At 39.2% G+C, this 23,119-nt stretch overlaps 1 protein-coding gene across 1 annotated transcript in view; it reads left to right on the plus strand.

Moving 5' to 3' along the window:
* Nucleotides 1–7,979: 7,979 nt before the first annotated feature.
* The window catches only part of RHOBTB3 (Rho related BTB domain containing 3), a 54,865-nt gene continuing 39,725 nt past the window's right edge, over nucleotides 7,980–23,119 (plus strand). Inside the window, exons 1-3 of the mRNA XM_068535658.1 lie at nucleotides 7,980–8,637; nucleotides 8,818–9,043; nucleotides 16,786–16,972. Of these exons, the coding sequence (XP_068391759.1) occupies nucleotides 8,636–8,637; nucleotides 8,818–9,043; nucleotides 16,786–16,972 (415 nt within the window). The 5' untranslated portion in view covers nucleotides 7,980–8,635. The remainder of the gene's footprint in view (nucleotides 8,638–8,817; nucleotides 9,044–16,785; nucleotides 16,973–23,119) is intronic.

Consider the following 23,119-nt stretch of genomic DNA (forward strand, 5'->3'; position numbering starts at 1 on the left):
CAAGCTGCCAACTTAATATTTAATGGTATCAGTAGGGCTTTCCTCAGAAAAAAAGATCGCTAAGAAAATGTCAATTGTTGTTCACTGTAAAAAGAGTTTAACTGCAGACAGGATTAAAGACTCAGAGGTGAAAAGTAAAGAGCAAGTCTAGAAAAATAGAATCAGCAGTATTGTCTGAGGGCAGAAGTCACATTAAGCAGCTAGTGATAGCTGTTGAATGAAAAAGGAGAACATTTGAAAGCATGCTTGTGAAATGCTCCAGTGGGGTAATGCCCAATGGATGGCCATGGCAGAGATGCATGTACCTGAACACAGCAAGTAAAAGGAGTACAAGAGATGGGGAAGACTTGAAAGGGATTTACCATTGGAAATTGCATAACTTTTATTACAGTTAAAACTAGAGCCAGATGATAACAATCTATTTTTTAATGTATTCGAATTCTTCCAAAAGGAGGTCTATCAGCAAAGTATTATACCATTTAAATCTAATATCCTATATTTCTGTATGGCTACAAATGGAACATTTCACAAAATATTATGCATAAATAAATGACACAATCAATAGTGCTTGATTATGATACTCGCACATATATTTTTCCAGGACTGAATAACAGAGCAGGCATATTAAAGGCCAAACAACCAGGTTTCTTTGAAGTTCAAACCTTTGAAAAATGCTGGTAAGAAATGGGCAATCCTGATTCCAAGAAACATATTTTCTGGCATTTTAAAGTAACATTTTAACTGAAAAACAGAACAATTGTTTGAAAAACATGATTGGGCACAATAATAGAGGTGGGTGGATAATATAAGTTCAAACGAACATTTTAGACCTTTTCCGAAAGAGCTTAGGGTAGTTGGATTTTGCACATATATAACATTCTGGATTCTCACTTTAGCTTCTCCAAACAGAATTAATGATATTGCAGCCTTGTGGTTTAGAAGAAATCCACAATTTAGAAGAAAGCTGTTGGCTATTTCTCTGGGAAGAATTATGCAAGTAATAAAATGAGTAACGTCAACTTTTCTTATGACTGACTGTATGGTTACTGACCCTGGTACATGACTTTGCTTAGGTTACTCTATGTGAAGTACTGCAAGCTATAGTTGTTTAAAAAAAAAAAAAGCTAATCTTGAATTTTGTGATTTTTGTGTAAATTTGCAAACTTTATCTCTCATTAGATTACTTAATACAATACAAATACATTTTTCACTGGGCTGATTTCTAGGCAAGTAGGTGTGCAGTTTATCTGTGTTACCTTCTCCTATCTTCCCTTTACTTCCTCTCCCACAGCTTCCCTTGCAGCAGTCCCCAGCCCAATGCCCTGTTCTGCTTCCTGGCAGTCCAAGACTCCACTGTGGTTTCCTTCTAAGCCTGCTCTCTAAGACACAGCCTTAGACACCAGACCAGTAGTCTCCAAACTTTTCTGACTGAGCCTCCTATGGGAAAGAATTTTGAGCACACCCCCAATATCTTTATAAATGACATGCATGTATTACTGTTAATATATTATGAATACAATAAAACATACTGAAATAGAAAATTTTCAATAGATGAGATAAAGATGAAGTAAATAATATTTTAAATAATTTCAAAATGTATTACTAATAATACAAAATATACTTTTCTCTAGCATGTTATTGTTAACAAAGCCTTTTAGGGAGAACAATAATTGAATATGCCTCATTATTCTTCAAATCTTGGGTCAACATTTTGTGATACAGCAACACAGATGTCTGCTTTTATGTTCAGTTTATTTAAAGGCTCTCTGAAAAGAATTCACAAAGATATGGGTATTTAAATGGAAGAACTAATTCATTAGCTGGGTTGCTAAATCATACTTATTTTTCAGTCTCATCACTCATTATGCAAAGATTTTGGTTAAATCTGATGGATGCATTTCCATCTTACCTAATGTTACTCAAGTGGATTAAAAAATCCTATAAGATATCAGAGTTTTTATAGGTTACATGCATTTTCAATCGCAAAAATTACATATAAAGGGAAAATTTTCAAACATTAACATAGCATAGTGGGGACTTCCCTGGTGGCGCAGTGGTTAAGAATCTGCCTGCCAATATGGGGGACAAGGGTTCAAGCCCTGGTCCGGGAAGATCCCACATGCCGTGGAGCAACTAAGCCCATGAGCTACAACTACTGAGCCCATGCACCACAACTACTGAAGCCCGTGCGCCTAGAGCCCGTGCTCCACAACAAAGAGAAGCCACCACAATGAGAAGTCTGCACACTGCAGTGAAGAGTAGCCCCCCGCTCGCCACAACTAGAGAAAGCCCACGCACAGCAATGAAGACCCAACACAGCCATAAATAAATAAATAAATAAATAAATAAATTTAAAACAAACAAACAAACAAACATAGCATAGTGGGTAAGGGAGGCATAGACCCTGGAGCCAATTGTCTAAGAATCCCAGCTCCTGGATTCTCACTACTTGTATAGCTGTGGGCAAATTACTTAGCCTCTCTGTGCCACAATTTTCTCTCCTGTAAATTAGGATAGTAATAGAACCAACTCAATAGGGTTATTTGAGAATTTAAAAAGTCAATATTTATAAGGCACTTAATATGATATCTGGCATATACTAAGTATTATTTAAGTATGTTAAGAAATATAGGGAGAATTCTCATGCCCTGCTATTGGGAGTGTAATACTTAAAACCACTTTTGAAATCAGTTGGGTACTATCTACCAAAGTTGGACATACACATGCCCTGTGATCTAGCATACCCACCAAGATATTATATTTTAAAACAAGAGTGGTCCTAGTGGCTTTGTTTGTAACAGGCAAAAACTAGAAATAATCCACATGTGCATCTAAAATGGGATGGAAAAGGACTCCTCTGGTGGTCCACTGGCTAAGAGTCCACCTTCCAACGCAGGAGAAGTGGGTTCCAACCCTTGTCGGGGAACTAAGATCCCACATGCTGAGGGGCAACTAAGCCTGCGTGCTCTACAGCCCACATGCGCCACAACTAGAGAGCCCATGCACCACAACTAGAGAGAAGTCCACGTGCCGCAACTAAGACCTGACACAACCAAATAAATAAATAAATAAAATATTTTTTAAAATAAATAAAATAAAATGGGATGGATAAGAAAATGATAATTTATGTATCCACTGGATGCTATTCAGCAATAAAAAGGAATGAAAGGAACAAACCACAGCTACATCAACATAAATGAATCTTACAAATGATGATGAGTACAAGGAACAAGACGCAAAAGAGTATGTAGAGTGTGATGCCACTTATATAAAGTTCAAAGAGAGGAAAAAACAAAATATTAGCTTAGGAATGCACATATAGGTAGCAAAACTGTAAGGAAAAATAAATAAATAATCATCACAAAAGTCAGGCTCATGATTATCTCTAAGAAAAAGAAGAAAACTGTAACTGAGGAGGGGCACCTGTGTGTGTGGGGGGGGGGCAGTGTTTGGGTGTGTGCACCCTTGCATGAGTGGTGATAATGTTCTATCTTCTGGCCTAGGAGATTGCTTAGGAATGTTTATTTTATAATTATTTATTAACTATGTGCATAGGTATTATGCACTTTTCTGTATGTATTATATTTCACAGTGAAGAAAAATTTTAAAAACTGTTATACAAGTTTTCTTTTCACAAAATTAACCTCAGCTTCTGGCTCCAGCTTCTTTGCTGGAATAACTGCTTATGAGATATACCTCAAATGAATTTCATGTGGTTGCTCTCCCTGTAATCTTAGCTTGGAATCCTTCCTTTAAAAAAATTTTTTTTAGTCTAAGTAACTCATCCATCGGTGGTTACACTTACACAAGTTTTGCATAAAACATAGTTTTTATTTTTTTAAGTCAATTGTTGAAAATACCATCGAAAGATGTATTAGAGAAAAAATATCTTCTCTACTATAGCTTTCCTTTGGCGGCTCACAGAATTGTCACTTTAAAATGTATCTCATTATTGAAACACAATCTAGTAAATACTGCACTGAAACAGAATCTATCCAATACCATAACGTGAGACATATTAAAAACATCTGTGCCTTCCCTTTAACATTATAGTAAACTTCCCACATTGTGTAACATGTTCCAATACTTGTGTCATTAGGTCTTTAGCAATGTTTTATATGCATATTCTCAAGGTATTTGCTGTCAAAGGAATGCAGTTTTTTTTCCATCTGTGTTCCATGTGTTATTTCAAACATTTTTATCTTCACAAGAAGAAAACTATTTTCCCAATGGTATGTTGCTTTTTGACTGTTTATTTTTAAGGAAGCTCAGAAAAGGCTTCATATCATTTATAATTGGTGAATTTTCTTTAAAGTATTGGCTTGAATCGTACACTCCTTAAATATTTTAGAAATATTGTTGAGCTTTATGAGTTTGGATGTCTACTTTTTAAGTGGTTAGCTAATTGTGATCGGTTCAGAACATCATTATCTGTAATACATAATTTGGGTGAAGATGTTAGTAAAAGTAAATATAAATTCATACTTACAACAGTTTTAAAAATAATTTTAACAATCATTGCCAACTTCTTGTCAGATCTAATTAGTCATTAGTTTTTCATCTTGCAGTGTGGCTCCAAAAGGGTGCCAGAAATGTCAGCTCAGCCCATTGTGTTTGCCTGTTCTTGCATTATTAACACTGTTTCCACTGATCCATGCTATAATAGTTTACTTAAATATGATCTATAAATCCATTTAGTTAGATACAGAAACTGCAACATGTGGCAATATGTTAAAAGTGAACAAAGGAGAGAGTCCTCCCCTCCCCACACAGTGAGCTGCTGTGCTACCACCCTCTCCCCAGAACACCCTGAGTGCCTGCCCACTTAATGGATCAAGTTTGGGGTGCCACTACCAATCCTCACATTAAATATTAGTAGGGCTTAATTTCTTTCCCTTTTTTTTTGGGGGGGGGAAATATATGTGTTTGAAGATAAAAGTTCAAATATCTTTTCTGGAATTTCAGGGGTCAACTTCTGTATCTTACACTCCTATGTGGCTACATTTTATCTGGGGATAAGAACATCTATCAGAATGAATATGAAACAGTGGCATTCCAGCCAGGAAAATAGAAAAACATACTGTTTGGGCTGGAGGACCTTCCTTGTGTGTTCTGCAGTGACCTTGAAGTTGGAGGACATATGATAATCCAATTTGTTACACCCTGGTAAAAGTGCAAACAAACAGACAAACAAACACTTAATGCTACTAATGAGGGAAACTACAAATATATAAACCAAATAAAAATTGTACATAAAAGGGAATTAATTATTTAAAAAGTAGTCTTAAGATAATTATGAAAAGAACCTTTAAGATATCAGGAAATGGACCATCTGTGACATTGTATTAGCCAAGATAAGTAATACTAGCTGCTGTAATAATTGACCCCAAAATGTCTGGCTTAACTCAATAAAGATCTATTTTCTCACTCATATCACAGTACAAGGCATGCTGTGAGGAGGCTCTGCTATAACTAGTCATTCAGAGACTCAGGCTTCTTCTAAGCTGCAGATCAACACATGGCTTCAAGGTTGACCCGGCTTCATCCAGTTGGTAGATGGATGGATGAAAAAAAATGGAGACGGTCCACCTTCTCTTAACTGCTCAGCAAGGATCATATTTCACTAGTGAGAACTAATCACATGGCCCTATCTACATGCAAAAACATTTGGGAAATGTACTTTATCTATGGGTTCCGGAAGAGGAAATGGGTTTGGTGAGCATCTAGACAGGCTTTTGTCATATAAACAGAGGTTGCGCTAGGGATTCCAAAGCTATAACTTGAGTATCACCAGGTCTGACTTTGGAAATCCCTTGGGAAGCCTCTACCATTCTCTTTTCTGCCTGCTGTAATAAAGGAATCAGAACACCAGCACTAATTTTAGCTCTTGCTGTTCCCTGAATCAGCCACCATCTTCCACATCTCTACCTCTGCATGTGATTTGTATATGACGTCTGTCCATTCTTTCCACCAATACTTCTAACCACCGATTCCTCCAAATCTAGCAAGCTTCTCTTCGTCTTCTAAGACCTAACACAATGGTTACTTCCTCCATGAACGTCTCTCTGATGACACACAAGGCACATATCTCTTCTTAATGTTCACTGAACTTTATCCATGTACTTTGTGCCTACCTCTATTACTGAATGCATAAGCCTGTATTATAATTTTTAAGGAACAAGTATGTTTTCAAAAGGATTGGATGCATTAATATTCACAACACAGTGACCATTAATAATATTGAATAGATTTAGCTTCTCAAGGGTGAGGACAGAGTCTTATATATCTTAGTATCTCCCATGCCTACCAGCACAGACCTGGCTCATATACTCAATAACTGAGGAAAAAATGAACACTGTCTCCCTTCCTTCCACTTCCCAGCAACTCTAACTCTAACTCTCTCTCTCTCTCTCTCTCTATATATATATATAGTGGTAAAACACATAAACACAAAATTTACCATCTTCATTGTTTAAAAGTATACATTACTATATGCACCTTGTTTGCAACAGATCTTTTAACTTTTTCATCTTACAAAACGGAAACTTTATACTCACAGAACTCCCCATTTTCCTCTACCCTCAGCCCCTTAAAACCAGCATTCTGCTTTCTAAGAGTTTGATTGCCTTAGATACCTCATGTAAGTGGAATAAGAGTCTTTGCCTTTCTATGACTAGTTTATTGCCCTGGAGATTCATTCATGTTGTAACATATGACAAGATTTCCCCCTCTTTTAAGGCCGAATAATATTTCATCGTATGTATATACCACATTTTTCTTTATTCATTCACCCATTCTAGTGTCTTTGTCTTTGACTTGTGGTTACTGGAGGGGATTGATGACCCCAGAGAAAAGGTGATCCTGTACTCTCAAAGATTTCAGGATGTTTTAGGTTCTAGAGACTAAAAGAGAAACTATACTGAGTGCAAAGGAAATTAGATTTAAAAAAAATCAGTGACAACATAAAGAATGCCCATTATACCCTATTTGAGCATGAGAAACTATGAAACTACTTTCAGTTGAGCAACCAAGGGCCCATAATAAAAAGTTGTTCACATTCCAAAGGGCTCTTACCCTAGGCTTTTCACTGTCCTACTCAGCACCTCCTGTTTCATACCCTCAAAATAGCTCGGTTGAGAAAAGAAACAGCAACATTTTCAAGTAGGGCAAAATAAATAAATAAATAAAGGGATAAACAAGAACTCTTTCAACACAGAGCACGTGTAAGAATTTTCATGTTTATGGAGAAGCAGAGCCCCAGAGTAAACTCTGGCCCTTCTTGGAATTAGTGGATTCCAGTGTTCATTTGCATTGAGGCAGTTTGAGGCCCTTTGGGGACATTGATAGCCTTTACTTCAGGGCGTTATCATGAAAGAATCTAAAGTATCCTTGCATTAGCATGATCGTTATTTTTTCAGCTGGTCTGAGGAGGTATTATTAAACACGTGGCCATAATGTGCACAGAAAAATCTCCACGTAAACTAGCATTGAGCATGTAAACACAAACACCTCCCGCGTAACTGGTGTCTAAAACTATCATAATAAGAACCTCAACACTTAAAAAAAAAAAGCAAAAAACCCTGCAGTTTTTGGTAAAAGATGCCGAATATAGCTTGAAGTAGTAAATAATCCTTCTGAAGCGATATTAGCGAATTAATTGCTGCGTGAACAAAGAACCCTTTCTGCACCAGGATGAATGTTGCCTTTATTTTTTTCCTCACAAGTATGATTCTAGAAAACAGCTGTACTACATGTTGACAAATGACAAAGCGGCAGACTTGCTAAAACACTTTTTGGTCAAGGCCAAGAGGGAAAAAAAAAAAAAAAAAATTGGGGCTGCTGGAGCGGCCAGCGAGCTGGACTCCCAGGGAAGCTGGCTTCCCTCACCTCTTCTTTTTCCAGTCTTTAGGGAGCAGGGGCCTCACCGACCCACCCTCCCCTTTCCCCGGCTCTGGTTACAGCCTGTCGAGTTGAACAAACTTGCTGCAGGCGGATTGGCGATCGGGAGCTCTCGGGCTGCGGCGTCGTATTTATTAATTTATATTCCGCGGCGCCCCGCGCGCGGGCCGCTCCCTTGTACCCGGCCGCCGCCGCCGGGGCTCCGGGGCCTCAGCGGGGAGCGCGGCCCCCTCGTCCTCCCGACCCCCAAGGCCGGCACGTGCTGCTCCCGCCCGCCCGCACGCCCGGCCCGCCGAGGGGGCGGAGGCCCGGCTTTTCTCCTACCCTCTCTGGGCCAGAAGGAGGAGGAGCAGCGGCGGCAGCAGCAGCAGCAGCCGGAGGAGGCGACTGCTGCCCGGCCGAGGGAGCGCGGCGGAGCGGGGCTACGGCGCCCGGCAACGCTCGGCCGCCGCCGGGGAGGCGGGAGTGGCGCGGCCGGCCGGGATGTTCCCTGGCACTTCCTGACTGGCTGGCCGCGCGCACACGGCCAGACTCGCACGCCCCCGGCCCCCGTGGCTCGCTCGCTCGCTGGCTCGCGCGGGCCCGCTCTGCGTCGGCCGCGCCGCGGGGGAGGCGCGCTAGGGGGGACGCGGCCCGGCATGAGCTGATTGCGGGTGGATACGCCGCCGTCGGGCTCCTAGAAGCCGTGAGGAGCCGCTTTTCTCCGAGTCGCCGCCCTGCCCTTGGATTTGAGATCATGTATGTACGCGTCGCGGTCCTGCCATTGTCTCTACCCCAGCGCGTGCCGTGCGCCCCTGAGCGAGGGGCTCGTGCCCATCCCCGCTGCGCGCTGCCCCCCGCACTTCCTGTTGGGATGAAAGGGAGCCTCGCGCTGACCACGCGCCTTTTCTCCCCCTCGCCCCCGTCTCTGCCGTGTAGGTCCATTCACATCGTGGCGCTGGGGAACGAGGGGGACGCGTTTCACCAGGACAATCGGCCGTCGGGGCTCATCCGCACTTACCTGGGGAGAAGCCCGCTGGTCTCAGGGGACGAAAGCAGCTTGTTGCTGAGCGCGACCAGTACGGTCGCGCGTCCCGTGTTCACCGAGTATCAGGCCAGCGCGTTTGGGAATGTCAAGCTAGTGGTCCACGACTGTCCCGTCTGGGTAAGGGCCCGCAGCTGCTCTGTGCAGAGGCTGATGGAGCTTTCCTTTTCTTTCTTTCTCTCTTTTTTTTTTTCTCCTCCCCTCTTTTCCCCTTTCAGGAATGTGGACGTCCGGGTCACCTGGGGAGAGTTTTTAAACATTTGGGGGAAAATCTTTGGTCCTTCGTTTCACTGGGCAGGGGCAGCCTCGTCAGAGAACACTCTTAGAAGGGAAAAAGCCCCAGTGGGAATGTGAAGCACTTAACGGGTACACTTCACGACTCTGGGTTGTCCCTTAGTAGACAGCTGACTGAATGTCCCAACCCCAAGGGACGAGGTCACTAAGTTTCACCAGCAGACAGCAATGTTTTTTCATGCTTACCCTGTGGGTGATATAAAATATTAGTGTTCTAAAAATAAAGATCTCTGAAAGCTCAACACAGCAAAAATACATTTCACTGGGGCAGCTCAGAAATAGGACCCCTGGAAAGGGGGCGGGAAAGACAGGGACAGAGGATTAATTTTAAACGATTCTTTTATAGCACGATCCACCTTTGAAAAAATTTAATTAGTGTTTTTAATTTTAATAATGCAGATATTTTTGATATATTTAGCCATTTCTTTTTAGTGACCGGTAAATCAGAAATATTGCTAATACTGTTTTGGGACTTGAAAAAGCTTTAAAATTTGCTATAATTAAAAGAAATCATAATGAAGTTGATAAACTAGTCTAATTCTTGAGTGATAAAAGAAGAAATCTACTCTGACATGTATAAATGTTTTCAGTACACAATAGCATCATGTTTTGAATGTTTTCATGTAATCTTACTTGAAAGTTTCTGATTCTTTACTAGTATAAAAGTTATATTGCAGCTAAGTATTATATTTTGTAACAGAAGAAAGTTTAATGTCTAAAAAAATACAGATATCATTATGTGAGATTTACATTTAAACTGCACTTTAAGAAAACCGAATTAGGGACTATAGGGAACTAATACACCTTTCCAAAGAAAGGTATAGAATGTACATAAAAACATTTCTTATGCAAATTTCCATATTACTGAAAGAAAAGATCACTTGCCCAAATAAATTTTCAGCTAAAGTAAATTTGATAGGCTAAAATAAATGAAAAATGGGCTTTTTCAATAACAGGGATGCTATTAAATTCCTAATTATGACAGTGATGATGCTGATCATAGGAAGCATTGGTAGAGAACTTACTGGCTGGAGTCCATGCAAGCATATGAAACCCTTCTTTGACTTTGGTCATTTCATTGTGAAAAATCTTACAGTCTAAAAACTAATTGGTTCTACACTCAGTTGAACAAATGTTGAGTGAATAGAGTAAATAAATGTAGGGAAAATAAAATAAGCTGAATTAGGATGTTAGGATAACCTTTCCTGCTTTTTCTTTGAGCAGTGAACTCTTTCCTTTTTATGTTGTTAGTTTAGCAAAAGCAATACTTGTGATCCCATGGATTGTAGTAAATGAAATCTTCCAAATCGATTGAAATAAGCCTTCACAGTCTGGATTGTTTTGGTCTTAAGTTTATTGTTATGTTTTATTATGCTAATCACCTTTGGTTTGGTTAGACTCTGGCCTTTTTTAAGACATTGAGTTTGTAACCAGGCACAGTTTTCTGGGTTATAGTGGTCTTCAGACATAGTAGAATACATTTGTAGAGCTACTCTTTATAAGGTGCTTTTCTTCTCTTGGTGGGAAGTAAAAGCCCATCAGAGATATGAAAGTTGATTGTATTCATCAGCTGGTATTTGACATGTACTGAATCAGAATATTAAACATAGCAGAGCAGATAGAGCACAGGTTTTGATATCAAAAGGATCTGATTTCAGATCCTCACCTTGCGAGTTAGTGGCTGTGTTCCTGGGTAAAGTCACTCATCCTCTCTTAGCATTATTTTCTCTGTGTGTAAAATAAACATAATAATCCCTGCCTCCCAGAGCTGTGCTGAAGAATAAATGAGTTAGCATGTGTAAAGTTCTTAGCATCCAGACGGGCATGTAGTAAGTAATCAATAAGCCGTAGCTACGATAATAATAAAGTGTTTATCACAACTTTAGTATAGCCGTGTATTGCTTAAATGAAGCAAAAGTAAAGTTTTCCCACACATCATTCAAGATCTCCACACAAATAAAGTACATAGAGGCAGCTGTGTTAGTACTTAGTAGATGCTGTATTGCAGCCTCACAACCAAGTAGAATAAAGTTGTTGTTTTGCTGTAAAAATTAAGATTATTTTTCAAAAGATGAGTTCCATTCCCCAAATGTGGCTCCAAGCCTCGTGTTGCATAACTGCCTAGAGGAAATCCTGGAACTGATTTACAAGGGGTGGGAGAATTTGATTTCCTTCATATTTCTAGAAACCAGTGGAGCATTTTCTCTTTGAGACAGTTTGAGAAGAAATGTGGCATTGTTTTCTTGGAGTTAGAGTGAGATAGTTGTGCTTCTCTCCCTAGTTTTCTTCTGTATCTCCGCAGCCTCACTCTGGATCTTTGCCATATATACTTGGCACTTTTTAAATAAATGTGCTTCAACTTAATTATATGTAGCTTATTGTTTAGTATGTCTCTCTCAAACCCACCCTTTTTTGTTATATTATTATTTTATTTCTAGATCTTTTCCTGTTTACCAAAAATATTCCATAAAAAGCAATGAGATAATATATGCACACTTTTCTTGGGCAGGGTTTGAAGCTCTGATTTGTATTAAAAATAAAATTATAGATTTATATCCTCAGTACCACAGAGTTAATGAAGCCAAAACCCATTTCCTCATGACATTTTCCCTTAAATGTCTCCTTTTTCTTTCTACACGTCTCCAGTAACTCTGGAATTTTGAACTATTTGGAATGCAGAAAGCAGTTACTTTTGATTTGTTCTCACAGAGTTAAATGGCTGCTTGATATTGGTCCCACTTAAGTTTAGTTTGTTCATCCCATTCATCTGACTTTGTCCTCTTTCTTTATTGTATTTATATACCCTGTTGTACTTATATACTTTGAGCTTGAATACTGTAACAGATACAGCTGGAACTGAATGGGTTTTGTGGTTTGGGATTTGGAAATTAGCATAGAGCTCTGCTGGGAAGCTTTCACATTTTCTTGATCTGTGTCCCAATTCACTTCTCCCTCCTCTTACATCCTCCACTAAGTTCAAGAATTTTGCCTTTGCTGTTTATATCCCCATAGTTTGCCTTTTTTTTTTTTTTTTTGGTTTTTAAATCTTCGTCTAAAAAGGCTCTGTCCATCCCACTCTCAGTAAAGTATTCATATCTAAAAATTCTGCAATTCTTGTTACGCAGAATATACTTGTAGGAAATACGCAGGTTGTGAGGGTGTAGGGAATTGGGAGAGGCTTTGCTGGGGCATGGCAGTGTACTGGTGAGAAGAAGCTCTCTGCAAAAGGGCATTGCTGTGACACTTCTCCAGAATTTTCTAACAGGATAAAAGCTCTGTCACAACTGATTGATTCAAACCCTGGTTTGGACTCATATTTCAAAGTGCAGACTTTCATAGCCCAACAGTTTTTGGACTTGTTAGCCATATCTAGCTGTCTGTTTTCTTAATCTAGCTTTATTACATCCTAGGAATACATACCAAAGGCCACATGAAAGGACAAATAATGATTAATAGTTAACCAGAATGTGAGAAGGAAGCCACTTATGCATATTTAGCAATGGTATTAAGGTACATAACGATATTTTTCTTATACCACTATTCACACAGTAACTTTGAAAAATTATTTTTAAAATATCAAGGCGCAAAGTTTTAAGGAGTAGGGTCCATAATAAATTACTTTTGGCCCTAATTCTAAATATAAATATTATTAACTGTAGTCCAAAAGTAAACATTTCAAAACTGAAAAGCTTTATCCTGAATTTTTAATTGATATGAACAAAATACATGAATTGCACATATGTTCCTTACCATGTTAACATCATCTTATAAGACACACTATCTTTTTTGGAGGCATACCCCTCCGCCCCCCTTGTTCCCCTCACATGCACACTATATATATGCAGTACTGTCCAAAGAATGGATAAAGTTGAAAAATATATATGAATTTTGAGATATGGATAAAATATATGGAACTCCACAGAATTCACAGGGTATTATCAATACAATCTAAATCACTGAACAATCCTGCATTATCTAACTGGGTCACAGAAAATCCTCTGACGCTTCCTTACTCACATTGATGCTCTTGCATCTAATGAATAGTGTTAATTTTTGAAACTATTAGGTGATAAAGCTATGGCATAATTTTATTTTATTTTCTTGTGTATGGCATTTTATTTATGTTTTACTTCATGTGCATAAATCTAGCATTCTGATTTTTTTGTACTTAGTCCTAGTGGATTTTTTTTTTTTTAACGTCTTTATTGGAGTATAATTGCTTTACAATGGTGTGTTAGTTTCTGCTTTATAACAAAGTGAATCAGCTATACATATACATATATCCCCATATCTCCTCCCTCTTGCGTCTCCCTCCTACCCTCCCTATCCCACCCCTCTAGGTGGTCACAAAGCACCGAGCTGATCTCCCTGTGCTATGCGGCTGCTTCCCACTAGCTATCTATATTACATTTGGTAGTATATATAAGTCCATGCCACTCTCTCACTTCGTCCCAGCTTTCCCTTCCCCCTCCCCGTGTCCTCAAGTCCATCCTCTATGTCTGTGTCTTTATTCCTGTCCTGCCCCTAGGTTCTTCTTTTTTTTTTTTTTAGATTCCATATATATGTGTTAGCATACAGTATTTGTTTTTCTCTGTCTGACTTACTTCACTCTGTATGACAGACTCTAGGTCCATCCACCTCACTACAGATATTTCAATTTCGTTTCCTTTTATGGCTGAGTAATATTCCACTGTATATCTGTGCCACATCTTCTTTATCCATTCATCTGTCGATGGACACTTAGGTTGCTTCCATGTCCTGGCTGTTGTAAATAGCTCTGCAATGAACATTGTGATACATGACTCTTTTTGAATTATGGTTTTCTCAGGTATATGCCCAGTAGTGGGATTGCTGGGTCATACGGTAGTTCTATTTTTACTTTTTTAAGGAACCTCCATACAGTTCTCCATAGTGGCTGTATCAGTTTACATTCCCACCAACAGTGCAAGAGGGTTCCCTTTTCTCCACACCCTCTCCAGCATTTATTGTTTGTAGAGTTTTTGATGATGGCCATTCTGACTGGTGTGAGGTGATACCTCACTGTATTTTTGATTTGCATTTCTCTAATGATTAGTGATGTTGAGCATTCTTTCATGTGTTTGTTGGCAATCTGTATATCTTCTTTGGAGAAATGTCTATTTAGGTCTTCTTCCCATTTTTGGATTGGGTTGTTTGTTTTTTTGATATTGAGCTGCATGAGCTGCTTGTAAATTTTGGAGATTTTTTTTATCCTTTGTCAGTTGCTTCATTTGCAAATATTTTCTCCCATTCTGAGGGTTGTCTTTTGGTCTTGTTTATGGTTTCCTTTGCTGTGCAAAAGCTTGTAAGTTTCATTAGGTCCAATTTGTTTATTTTTGTTTTTATTTCCATTTCTCTAGGAGGTGGGTCAAAAAGGATCTTGCTGTGATTTATGTCATAGAGTGTTCTGCCTATGTTTTCCTCTAAGAGTTTTATAGTATCTGGCCTTACATTTTGGTCTTTAATCCATTTTAAGTTTATTTTTGTGTATGATGTTAGGGAGTGTTCTAATTTCATTCTTTTACATGTAGCTGTCCAGTTTTCCCAGCACCACTTATTGAAGAGGCTGTCTTTTCTCCATTGTATATTCTTGCCTCCTTTATCAAAAATAAGGTGACCATATGTGCGTGGGCTTATCTCTGGGCTTTCTATCCTGTTCCATTGATCTATATTTCTGTTTTTGTGCCAGTACCACACTGTCTTGATTACTGTAGCTTTGTAGTATAGTCTGAAGCTCAGAAGCCTGATTCCTCCAGCTCCATTTTTCTTTCTCAAGATTGCTTTGGCTATTTGGGGTCTTTTGTGTTTCCATACAATTGTGTAATTTTTTGTTCTAGTTCTGTGAAAAATGCCAGTGGTAGCTTGATAGGGATTGCATTGAATCTGTAGATTGCTTTGGGTAGTAGAGTCATTTTCACAATGTTGATTCTTCCAATCCGAGAACATGGTATGTCTCTCCATCTGTCTGTATCATCTTTAATTTCTTTCATCAGTGTCGTATGGTTTTCTGCATACAGGTCTTTAGTCTCTTTAGGTAGGTTTATTCCTAGGTATTTTATTCTTTTTGTTGCAATGGTAAATGGGAGTGTTGCCTTAATTTCTCTTTCAGATTTTTCATCATTAGTGTATAGGAATGCAAGAGATTTCTGTGCATTAGTTTTGTATCCTGCTACTTTATAAAATTCATTGATTAGCTCTAGTAGTTTTCTGGTAGCATCTTTGGGATTCTCTACATATAGTATCATGTCATCTGCAAACAGTGACAGCTTTACTTCTTCTTTTCTGATATGGATTCCTTTTATTTCTTTTCTTCTCTGATTGCTGTGGCTAAAACTTCCAAAACTATGTTGAATAATAGTGGTGAGAGTGGACAACCTTGTCTTGTTCCTGATCTTAGAGGAAATGGTTTCAGTTTTTCACCTCTGAGAATGATGTTGGCTGTGGATTTGTCACATATGGCCTGTATTATGTTGAGGTAAGTTCCCTCTGTGCCTACTTTCTGGAGGGTTTTTATCATAAATGGGTGTTGAATTTTGTTGAAAGCTTTTTCTGCATCTATTGAGATGATCATATGGTTTTTATCCTTTAATTTGTTAATATGGTTTATCACATTGATTGATTTGCATATATTGAAGAATTCTTGCATTCCTGGGATAAACCCCACTTGATCATGGTGTATGATCCTTTTAATGTGCTGTTGGATTCCGTTTGCTAGTATTTTGTTGAGGACTTTTGCACCTATGTTCATCAGTGATATTGCCCTGTAGTTTTCTTTTTTTGTGACATCTTTGTCTCGTTTTGGTATCAGGGTGATGGTGGCCTCGTAGAATGAGTTTGGGAGTGTTCTTCCCTCTGCTATATTTTGGAAGAGTTTGAGAAGGATAGGTGTTAGCTCTTCTCTAAATGTTTGATAGAATTCGCCTGTGAAGCCGTCTGGTCCTGGGCTTTTGTTTGTTGGAAGATTTTTAATCACAGTTTCAATTTCAGTGCTTGTGATTGGCCTGTTTATATTTTCTGTTTCTTCCTGGTTCAGTCTTGGAAGGTTGTGCTTTTCTAAGAATTTGTTCATTTCTTCCAGGTTGTCCATTTTATTGGCATATAGCTGCTTGTAGTAATCTTTCATGATCCTTTGTATTTCTGCAGTGTCAGTTGTTACTTTTTCATTTCTAATTCTATTGATTTGAGTCTTCTCCCTTTTTTTCTTGATGAGTCTGGCTAATGGTTTATGGCATAATTTTAAAACAAAGTGTTTATTTTTAAGTACAGGTGTTGAAAGAGGTTGCTTATTCCATCAGAGTCTCAGGAATTCTCTAGATTCTATTTTACTATTACATAGTTGTCCAGGCTAAATGAATAAATAAAAAAATTTAAAGACTTGATAGACTTCAAATGTTTTAAATTTCACGTAGTTACTTTTTTAAAAATAAATTTAAAAAATGAATTCCAAAAATTAAAATATAGTAAAAAAGTTAAACTAATATGTTACAGTTTATTTCATGATGGATTTGAAGATAAGCAGACTAAAGATTGCTGTTTACATTTTGGTTTAGGACATTTTTGACAGTGACTGGTACACCTCTCGAAATCTAATTGGAGGTGCTGACATCATTGTGATCAAGTACAACGTAAATGACAAGTTTTCATTTCACGAAGTGAAGGATAATTATATTCCAGTGATAAAAAGAGCATTAAATTCAGTTCCAGTTATCATTGCTGCTGTTGGTACAAGACAAAATGGTAAGTATTTAATTTTTCTTTTATATGAGAGTGCAGGTACCGTATTAATTTTGAATAGCATTAAGCTTATAAATGATTAGTACAGTTTTTTTGTGTGTTTTTTTTGAAAGCAAAATGACTGTGGGTTTAAATGCCATCTGTTATCTCTTCATCATTGGATATGATAATGGGACATCAAAGGAAAGTATCACAAACTACTGCTGTGATTCTGATGGGTACAAGTTTGTCTTTTAAACTGCTGTTCTATAGAAGTGAAGGAAGTCAGTAATTGTGTTCTTTTTGATATAGGAGAGGTATTAGGCTGACACTGAGCCCTGGAAAACTCTTTTTGACAATCTAAGGGACTATTCAGTTGGAAAGGATAGATTGTTCACATAAGGATGTGGGATTGGGAGCAGTGTTTTTAGGTAGGTAGCAATGAGTGAGCTGAATACACTGACAACACCACCTAAGAGAGAGGATTGTTGACTCCGTAGCTGATGGATTAATTTGGTTCAGTCAATTTCAGTAGTTGCTTCTGTGCATACTATTGGCAGATATCTCAGGGTCAACTCAGAATCCACTTTGAATTGGTGGTATTTTATAGTTCTTAGTGGTTATTTCCTCAGTAAATCTGTCTTAAAATTTCATTTTTACTCATTTTTTATTTTTATTGAAGTATAGCAAAATAAAGGACATTAGACTTCAGTAATTTTAGAGCACAGTTTAATGCATTTTTGCACATATATACAGCTATGCAACCATCACACATCTCAAGATCTAGAACATTTGCCTCACTCCAGAAGCCTCTCATGCCTCTTCCCAGTTGATAACACCCCTCCCCAGAGATAATTGCTATTCTGACTTCTAACAGCATAGATTAGTTTTACCTATTCTTGACCTTCATACAGATGGAATTATACAGTATGTAGTGTCTTGTGTCTGCCTAATTTCAGTTAACGTGATACTTTTGAGATTCATCCATGCTGAACTTATCCGTAATATATTCTTTTTATTGCTGTGTATTATTCCATTGTATGAATACGCCATGATTTCTTTCTTTCCTTTTTTTTTTTAAATTTATTTATTTATTTTTATTTTTGGCTGCATTGGTCTTTGTTGCTGTGTGTGGGCTTTCTCTAGTTGTGGCGAGTGGGGGCTACTCTTGGTTGCGGTGCGCGGGCTTCTCATTGCGGTGGCTTCTCTTGTTGTGGAGCACAGGCTCTAGGTGCATGGGCTTCAGTAGTTGTGGCATGAGGGCTTCAGTAGTTTGTGGCTCGTGAGCTCTAGAGCGCAGGCTCAGTAGTTGTGGTGCACGGGCTTAGTTGCTCCGCGGCATGTGGGATCTTCCCGGACCAGGGCTCGAACCTGTGTCCTCTGCATTGGCAGGCGGATTCTTAACCACTGTGCCACCAGGGAAGTCCCCCATGATTTATTTCTGTATTCTCCTTTTAGTGATGCTTAGGTAGTTTCCTAGGAGTAGGATTGTTGGGTCATATGGTAGGTATGTTTTTAGTATTAGTAGATATGAATAAAGCTGGCCTGACCCTTCTTTGACCGTATGTCCCCTCTACTTCCCTAACTTTCTTTTTATTGCTGGTCATGATTCTTGAACGAGTCATCCACACTTCCTGAGTGCACTTCTTGACTTCCCATTCATTTTTCAGTCCACTACAGTCTGACTTTGACTTTCACAATTACACTGGGTTTGTTTTCACTCAGGGCTGCCAGTTATATGCCTATTGCCAAACTTAATTTACATTTTAATAACAATCCTCCCTTTGAAATTATTCAAATACACCTCTCCCTCCACTTAATAAAGCTACTCTTTCTTTCCTGTTTGTTCTAATTCTCTTTCTTCTTTCCTGGCGCCCTCATCCTCCCTTACACACATATACCAAATCAGTACATCCGGTAGTTGTTGCCCAGGGTCCCATCCTTTAGCTTCACCTCTTCTTGCTGTTTACTCTGACCATGGACCTGCTAATCTGTTGCCCTAGCTTCCCCTGTACAGACACTGGTGATTACCCGGACTGTTTTTCTGGCTCCAGTCTCTCTTCTGACCCATGTCTCCACAGACATCTTCCTCTTTCTACTGAGTTCCCTGTCTTGGTGAATGATGCCAAACCTATCCATTCACCCAAACTAGAATCATCCAACCCAACTTTCGTTCCTATTCCCCATATCCAGTTGACTAAGAAGCTCTTTTGACTTTATATTTTAAATTAACCTCAAATTCATTGCTTTCTTGGACCCAAACCAAGGATCATAACCCTAGACATATAAACACTAATATATATAAAATAGATAAATAATAAGAGCCTGCTGTATAAAAAATAAATAAAATTCAAAAATTCAAAAAAAAATTCATTGCTTTCTCATCATCTTCACTGGATTTCAGTTCCTAGTCATTTAATTATCTCTCATAATGACCTTCATTTTGGTCTAAAGAGGCAGTTCCAGATTTGCAGGATCTGAAACTTACACAATTTTAGAGGTCCTTTGTAAGAAAAAAAACTACAAAATTACAGATACATATATGTATACAAATGAATATTTATTTAGAATGTGAAAAGAAAGCACAAGAAATTACAACTCCGAAAAAGCTGTCAAATACGACAGACATTAAAAAAAGTTTCTATTATTTAAAAACCTGGGCCTCCCTGGTGGCACAGTGGTTAAGCATCCGCCTGCCAATGCAGGGGACACGGATTCGAGCCCTGGTCTGGGAAGATCCCACATGCCGCGGAGCAACTAAGCCCGTGCGCCACAACTACTGAGCCTGCACTCTAGAGCCCGTGAGCCACAGCTACTGAGCCCACAAGCCACAACTACTGAAGCCTGCGCACCTAGAGCCCGTGCCGTGCAACAAGAGAAGCCTGTGCACCGCAGTGAAGAGTAGCCCCCGCTTGCCACAACTAGAGAAAGCCCGTGGGCAGCAACAAAGACCCAATGCAGCCAAAAATAAATAAGTAAATAAAATAATTTAAAAAACAAAAAAAACCTGACACTTCTTTAACCTTTCGTATATTTTTTGTGCTCACAGTCTTTGCAGTTCTTCACATGATAACCACTTTTTGAGATTTTCTATAGGGAGAAGAGAATGATAGTTTTTCTTCCAGCGTATTTCTTCATTCTCCACATCTTTGTGATGCTGGGCACTTCGGTTTTTGTTGTGTTTGTCTTTCAGCTCTGCCTCTTTGTGTCATGACGCCAAATTAGTCTGCACAGTGGGTGGAAGAAGCATTCCTGAAGGCCATTCATGTACCAAGACAGCTCGCAAACACTTACAAGGAAGTGACTACAAACCACAAATAATATCTCGCTAAACCTAAATTTAAATTCCCCTTAGCAGGATCCTAAAAATGTCCGTGGCTACTCCAGAGCTGCCTGATGCAAGGTGAAGTGAACTGGACTGGAGAGAGACTTATGTCTTAACCAGACATAGTCAGAATATCTTATTTTGCAGATTTTACAAAAGCATACATCATGTGAAAGAATCTAATGCCTAGGTTTCTCCCAAGGCTTTGGAAACAACCCACAAGGAGGGGTCTTGAAACTTAGGCTTCCTGGTAAATCAGCCTCTGGTCTCCTTTTCCTGCGTGGCTTCTTTCTGAAATGAATCCTCTCAGAATAATCATTCTAGAATATGTCAGATCATGGTACTCAATTCTTTAAAATCTTTAGAAACTTTCTTCTTTTTTTTTTCTAACTTTTATTTGCAAAATTTCAAATCTAAGAAACTTGATAAAAATAGGACAGTGACCTCCAGAAATTACAAATACAAACACACACACATACACAGCACACACACACTTTTTTTTGTTTGAACCATTTAAGAGTAAATTGTAAACATTATGGGATTTCTTCAATCCTGATTAATTAAACATGTCTCATCTAAGAACAGAGTCATTTTCCTATTAACCATAATGCAATCATCACTCAAGAAATATACTATGACCTATTATACTATTATTTAAAATATAACCCATATTCACATTTTTCAATGTATTCCAAAGCTGGTTTTATTGTTTTTTGTTTTTTTAATCCAGGATGAAATTAAGAACTATGCATTGCATTTAGTTGTCAAGTCTCCCTGGTCTCTTTTAATTCAGAACAGTTCCCAATCACCCAGCCTTTTTCTGGGGGGTGGGGTATCTTTCATGACATTTTTAAAGAATCCAAGCCCATTATTTTGCATGATTCCTTCAGTTGTGATAACTGTGGTTACAAAATAGTGATTTCCTATCATTCCTTCTACACTTATTACTTGGCATTCTTCTGTAAATAAGGCTTTCCCTTTCCTCTGCTCCCACGTCTTTCTTTAAGAGTCACTATGATTCATGGGTTTGTTTTTTAAATTCAGTATTTTATAATCTGTTCTTCTCATTATTCTTTCTGATACTCCAGTTATCCCAAATTTGCCTAGGGGAGCCTCTTCATGCTCTCTCCAATTAATTTGAGTCCTTCCTTGCTTTCTGGCACAGATGTTCCAGGCTCATCTTAGGCTTGGCCTGCTCTAGGACCCATGGGCCTCTCTACTTCCGCTGGCGTCCTCAGCTAACCTCCACTCAGTTGCCCTTGGTCTCCTCCTCGACCCCCTTCGCGAGGCAATGAGCACTTACATGTTGCTGCAGTGCATGAGGTCCCACCTGTCCTCCAAGCCTCAGCATCCCTCTTTGGTCGTCCTGTGCGCACTGCCTGCAGCCCCTCAGGTTTTCCTAGTTTCTGGGCTGATGAGAGTCTCTACTAATGTTTGAGGGCTGCTGCATGTGCACACCTCCCTTCCTCCTCTCTCTTTCTCCCTCCCCCATCCCTTGCTTCCTTCCTTCCTTTCTCCTTCCCACCTCTTCCCCCTCCCCCTCATTATTTCATGATTTCTGTGATTTGGCAGGGAGAGGAGATTGCAGTGTGGGCTTAGCTTGCTCTCTTGAAAGTGGAAGCGATGTCTTCCCTTTTTTCTCACCTTCAGGCCTCAGCATGTGCTATACTGTGTCATGCTCTGAGTGGACTGGCCCTCTGCATAACCCCTGTCATATCTGCATAGCGAATTCATCCTTACCCTTTAAATCGTTCCCTCTTCTGTGAAGCCTTCCACACTCCCCCAGGTAGAGTTAATTTCTTCTCCCCTGTTCCTATGGTGATTTTGTACACCTTTATTTTAGTACTTTTTTTTTTTTTTTTTTTTTTTTTTGGGCTGCGTTGGGTCTTCGTTGCTGCACGCGGGCTCTAATTTTGGCGAGCGGGGGCTACACTTCGTTGTGGTGCTCGGACTTCACATTGCGGTGGCTTCTCTTGTTGCAGAGCTCGGGCTCTAGGTGCACGGGCTTCAGTAGTTGTGGCACGTGGGCTCAGTAGTTGTGGCTCGTGGGCTCTAGAGCACAGGCTCAGTAGTTGTGGCACATGGGCTTAGTTGCTCCGCGGCTTGTAGGATCTTCCCGGACCAGGGCTCGAACCCATGTCCCCTGCATTGGCAGGCGGATTCTTAACCACTGCACCACCAAGCAAGCCCCAGTACTTATAATTGTCTGCAGTCGTATCTGTCTTGGCTCAGTTGACTATGAGTTTCATTTATCTGTGTATCTTTATATCTCTGCTATTTGAGGTGTGGTAGGTGCTCAAAAAACATTTGTTCAGTGAGTGAATGAATGGCTTTATGAATGATATACAGAAGTGAAAAGATTATTTTCACTAACAGGTTGAAATTAATTTACCTTGTAAGATGTGATTACAAAGTAATTACAAAGCTAAATCTGTCTCTTCAACTCAAGGACACGTATTGCTTCTCCCTCCTCCAATCCCTTGCAGTCTGTGGAACTGTGCTAGGTGTTCTGGTAACTCCTCTCTCCAGCTCCTTTAAGAACAAGTTCGGCAAACACAATCAGTCTCATCTCTTTCCTTTGTTATACGTGTTTTGACAAGCTTGACTGTGTGTGTGTCTTCATAATACTTGGCTCTGAATAAATTTTTGGCTTTTACTAAATATTGAATCTATCTTTTTTTTTTTTAAAGCTTTTTTCCTCTTGTTGTATCCTTTTTTTTTTTTAATTTATTTATTTATTTTTGGCCGTGTTGGGTCTTCGTTTCTGTGCAAGGGCTTTCTCTAGTTGCGGCGAGCGGGGGCCACTCTTCATCGCGGTGCGCGGGCCTCTCACTATCACGGCCTCT

Source organism: Eschrichtius robustus, chromosome 2 (genome assembly GCF_028021215.1).
Source record: "Eschrichtius robustus isolate mEscRob2 chromosome 2, mEscRob2.pri, whole genome shotgun sequence".
Taxonomy (NCBI): Eukaryota; Metazoa; Chordata; class Mammalia; order Artiodactyla; family Eschrichtiidae; genus Eschrichtius; species Eschrichtius robustus.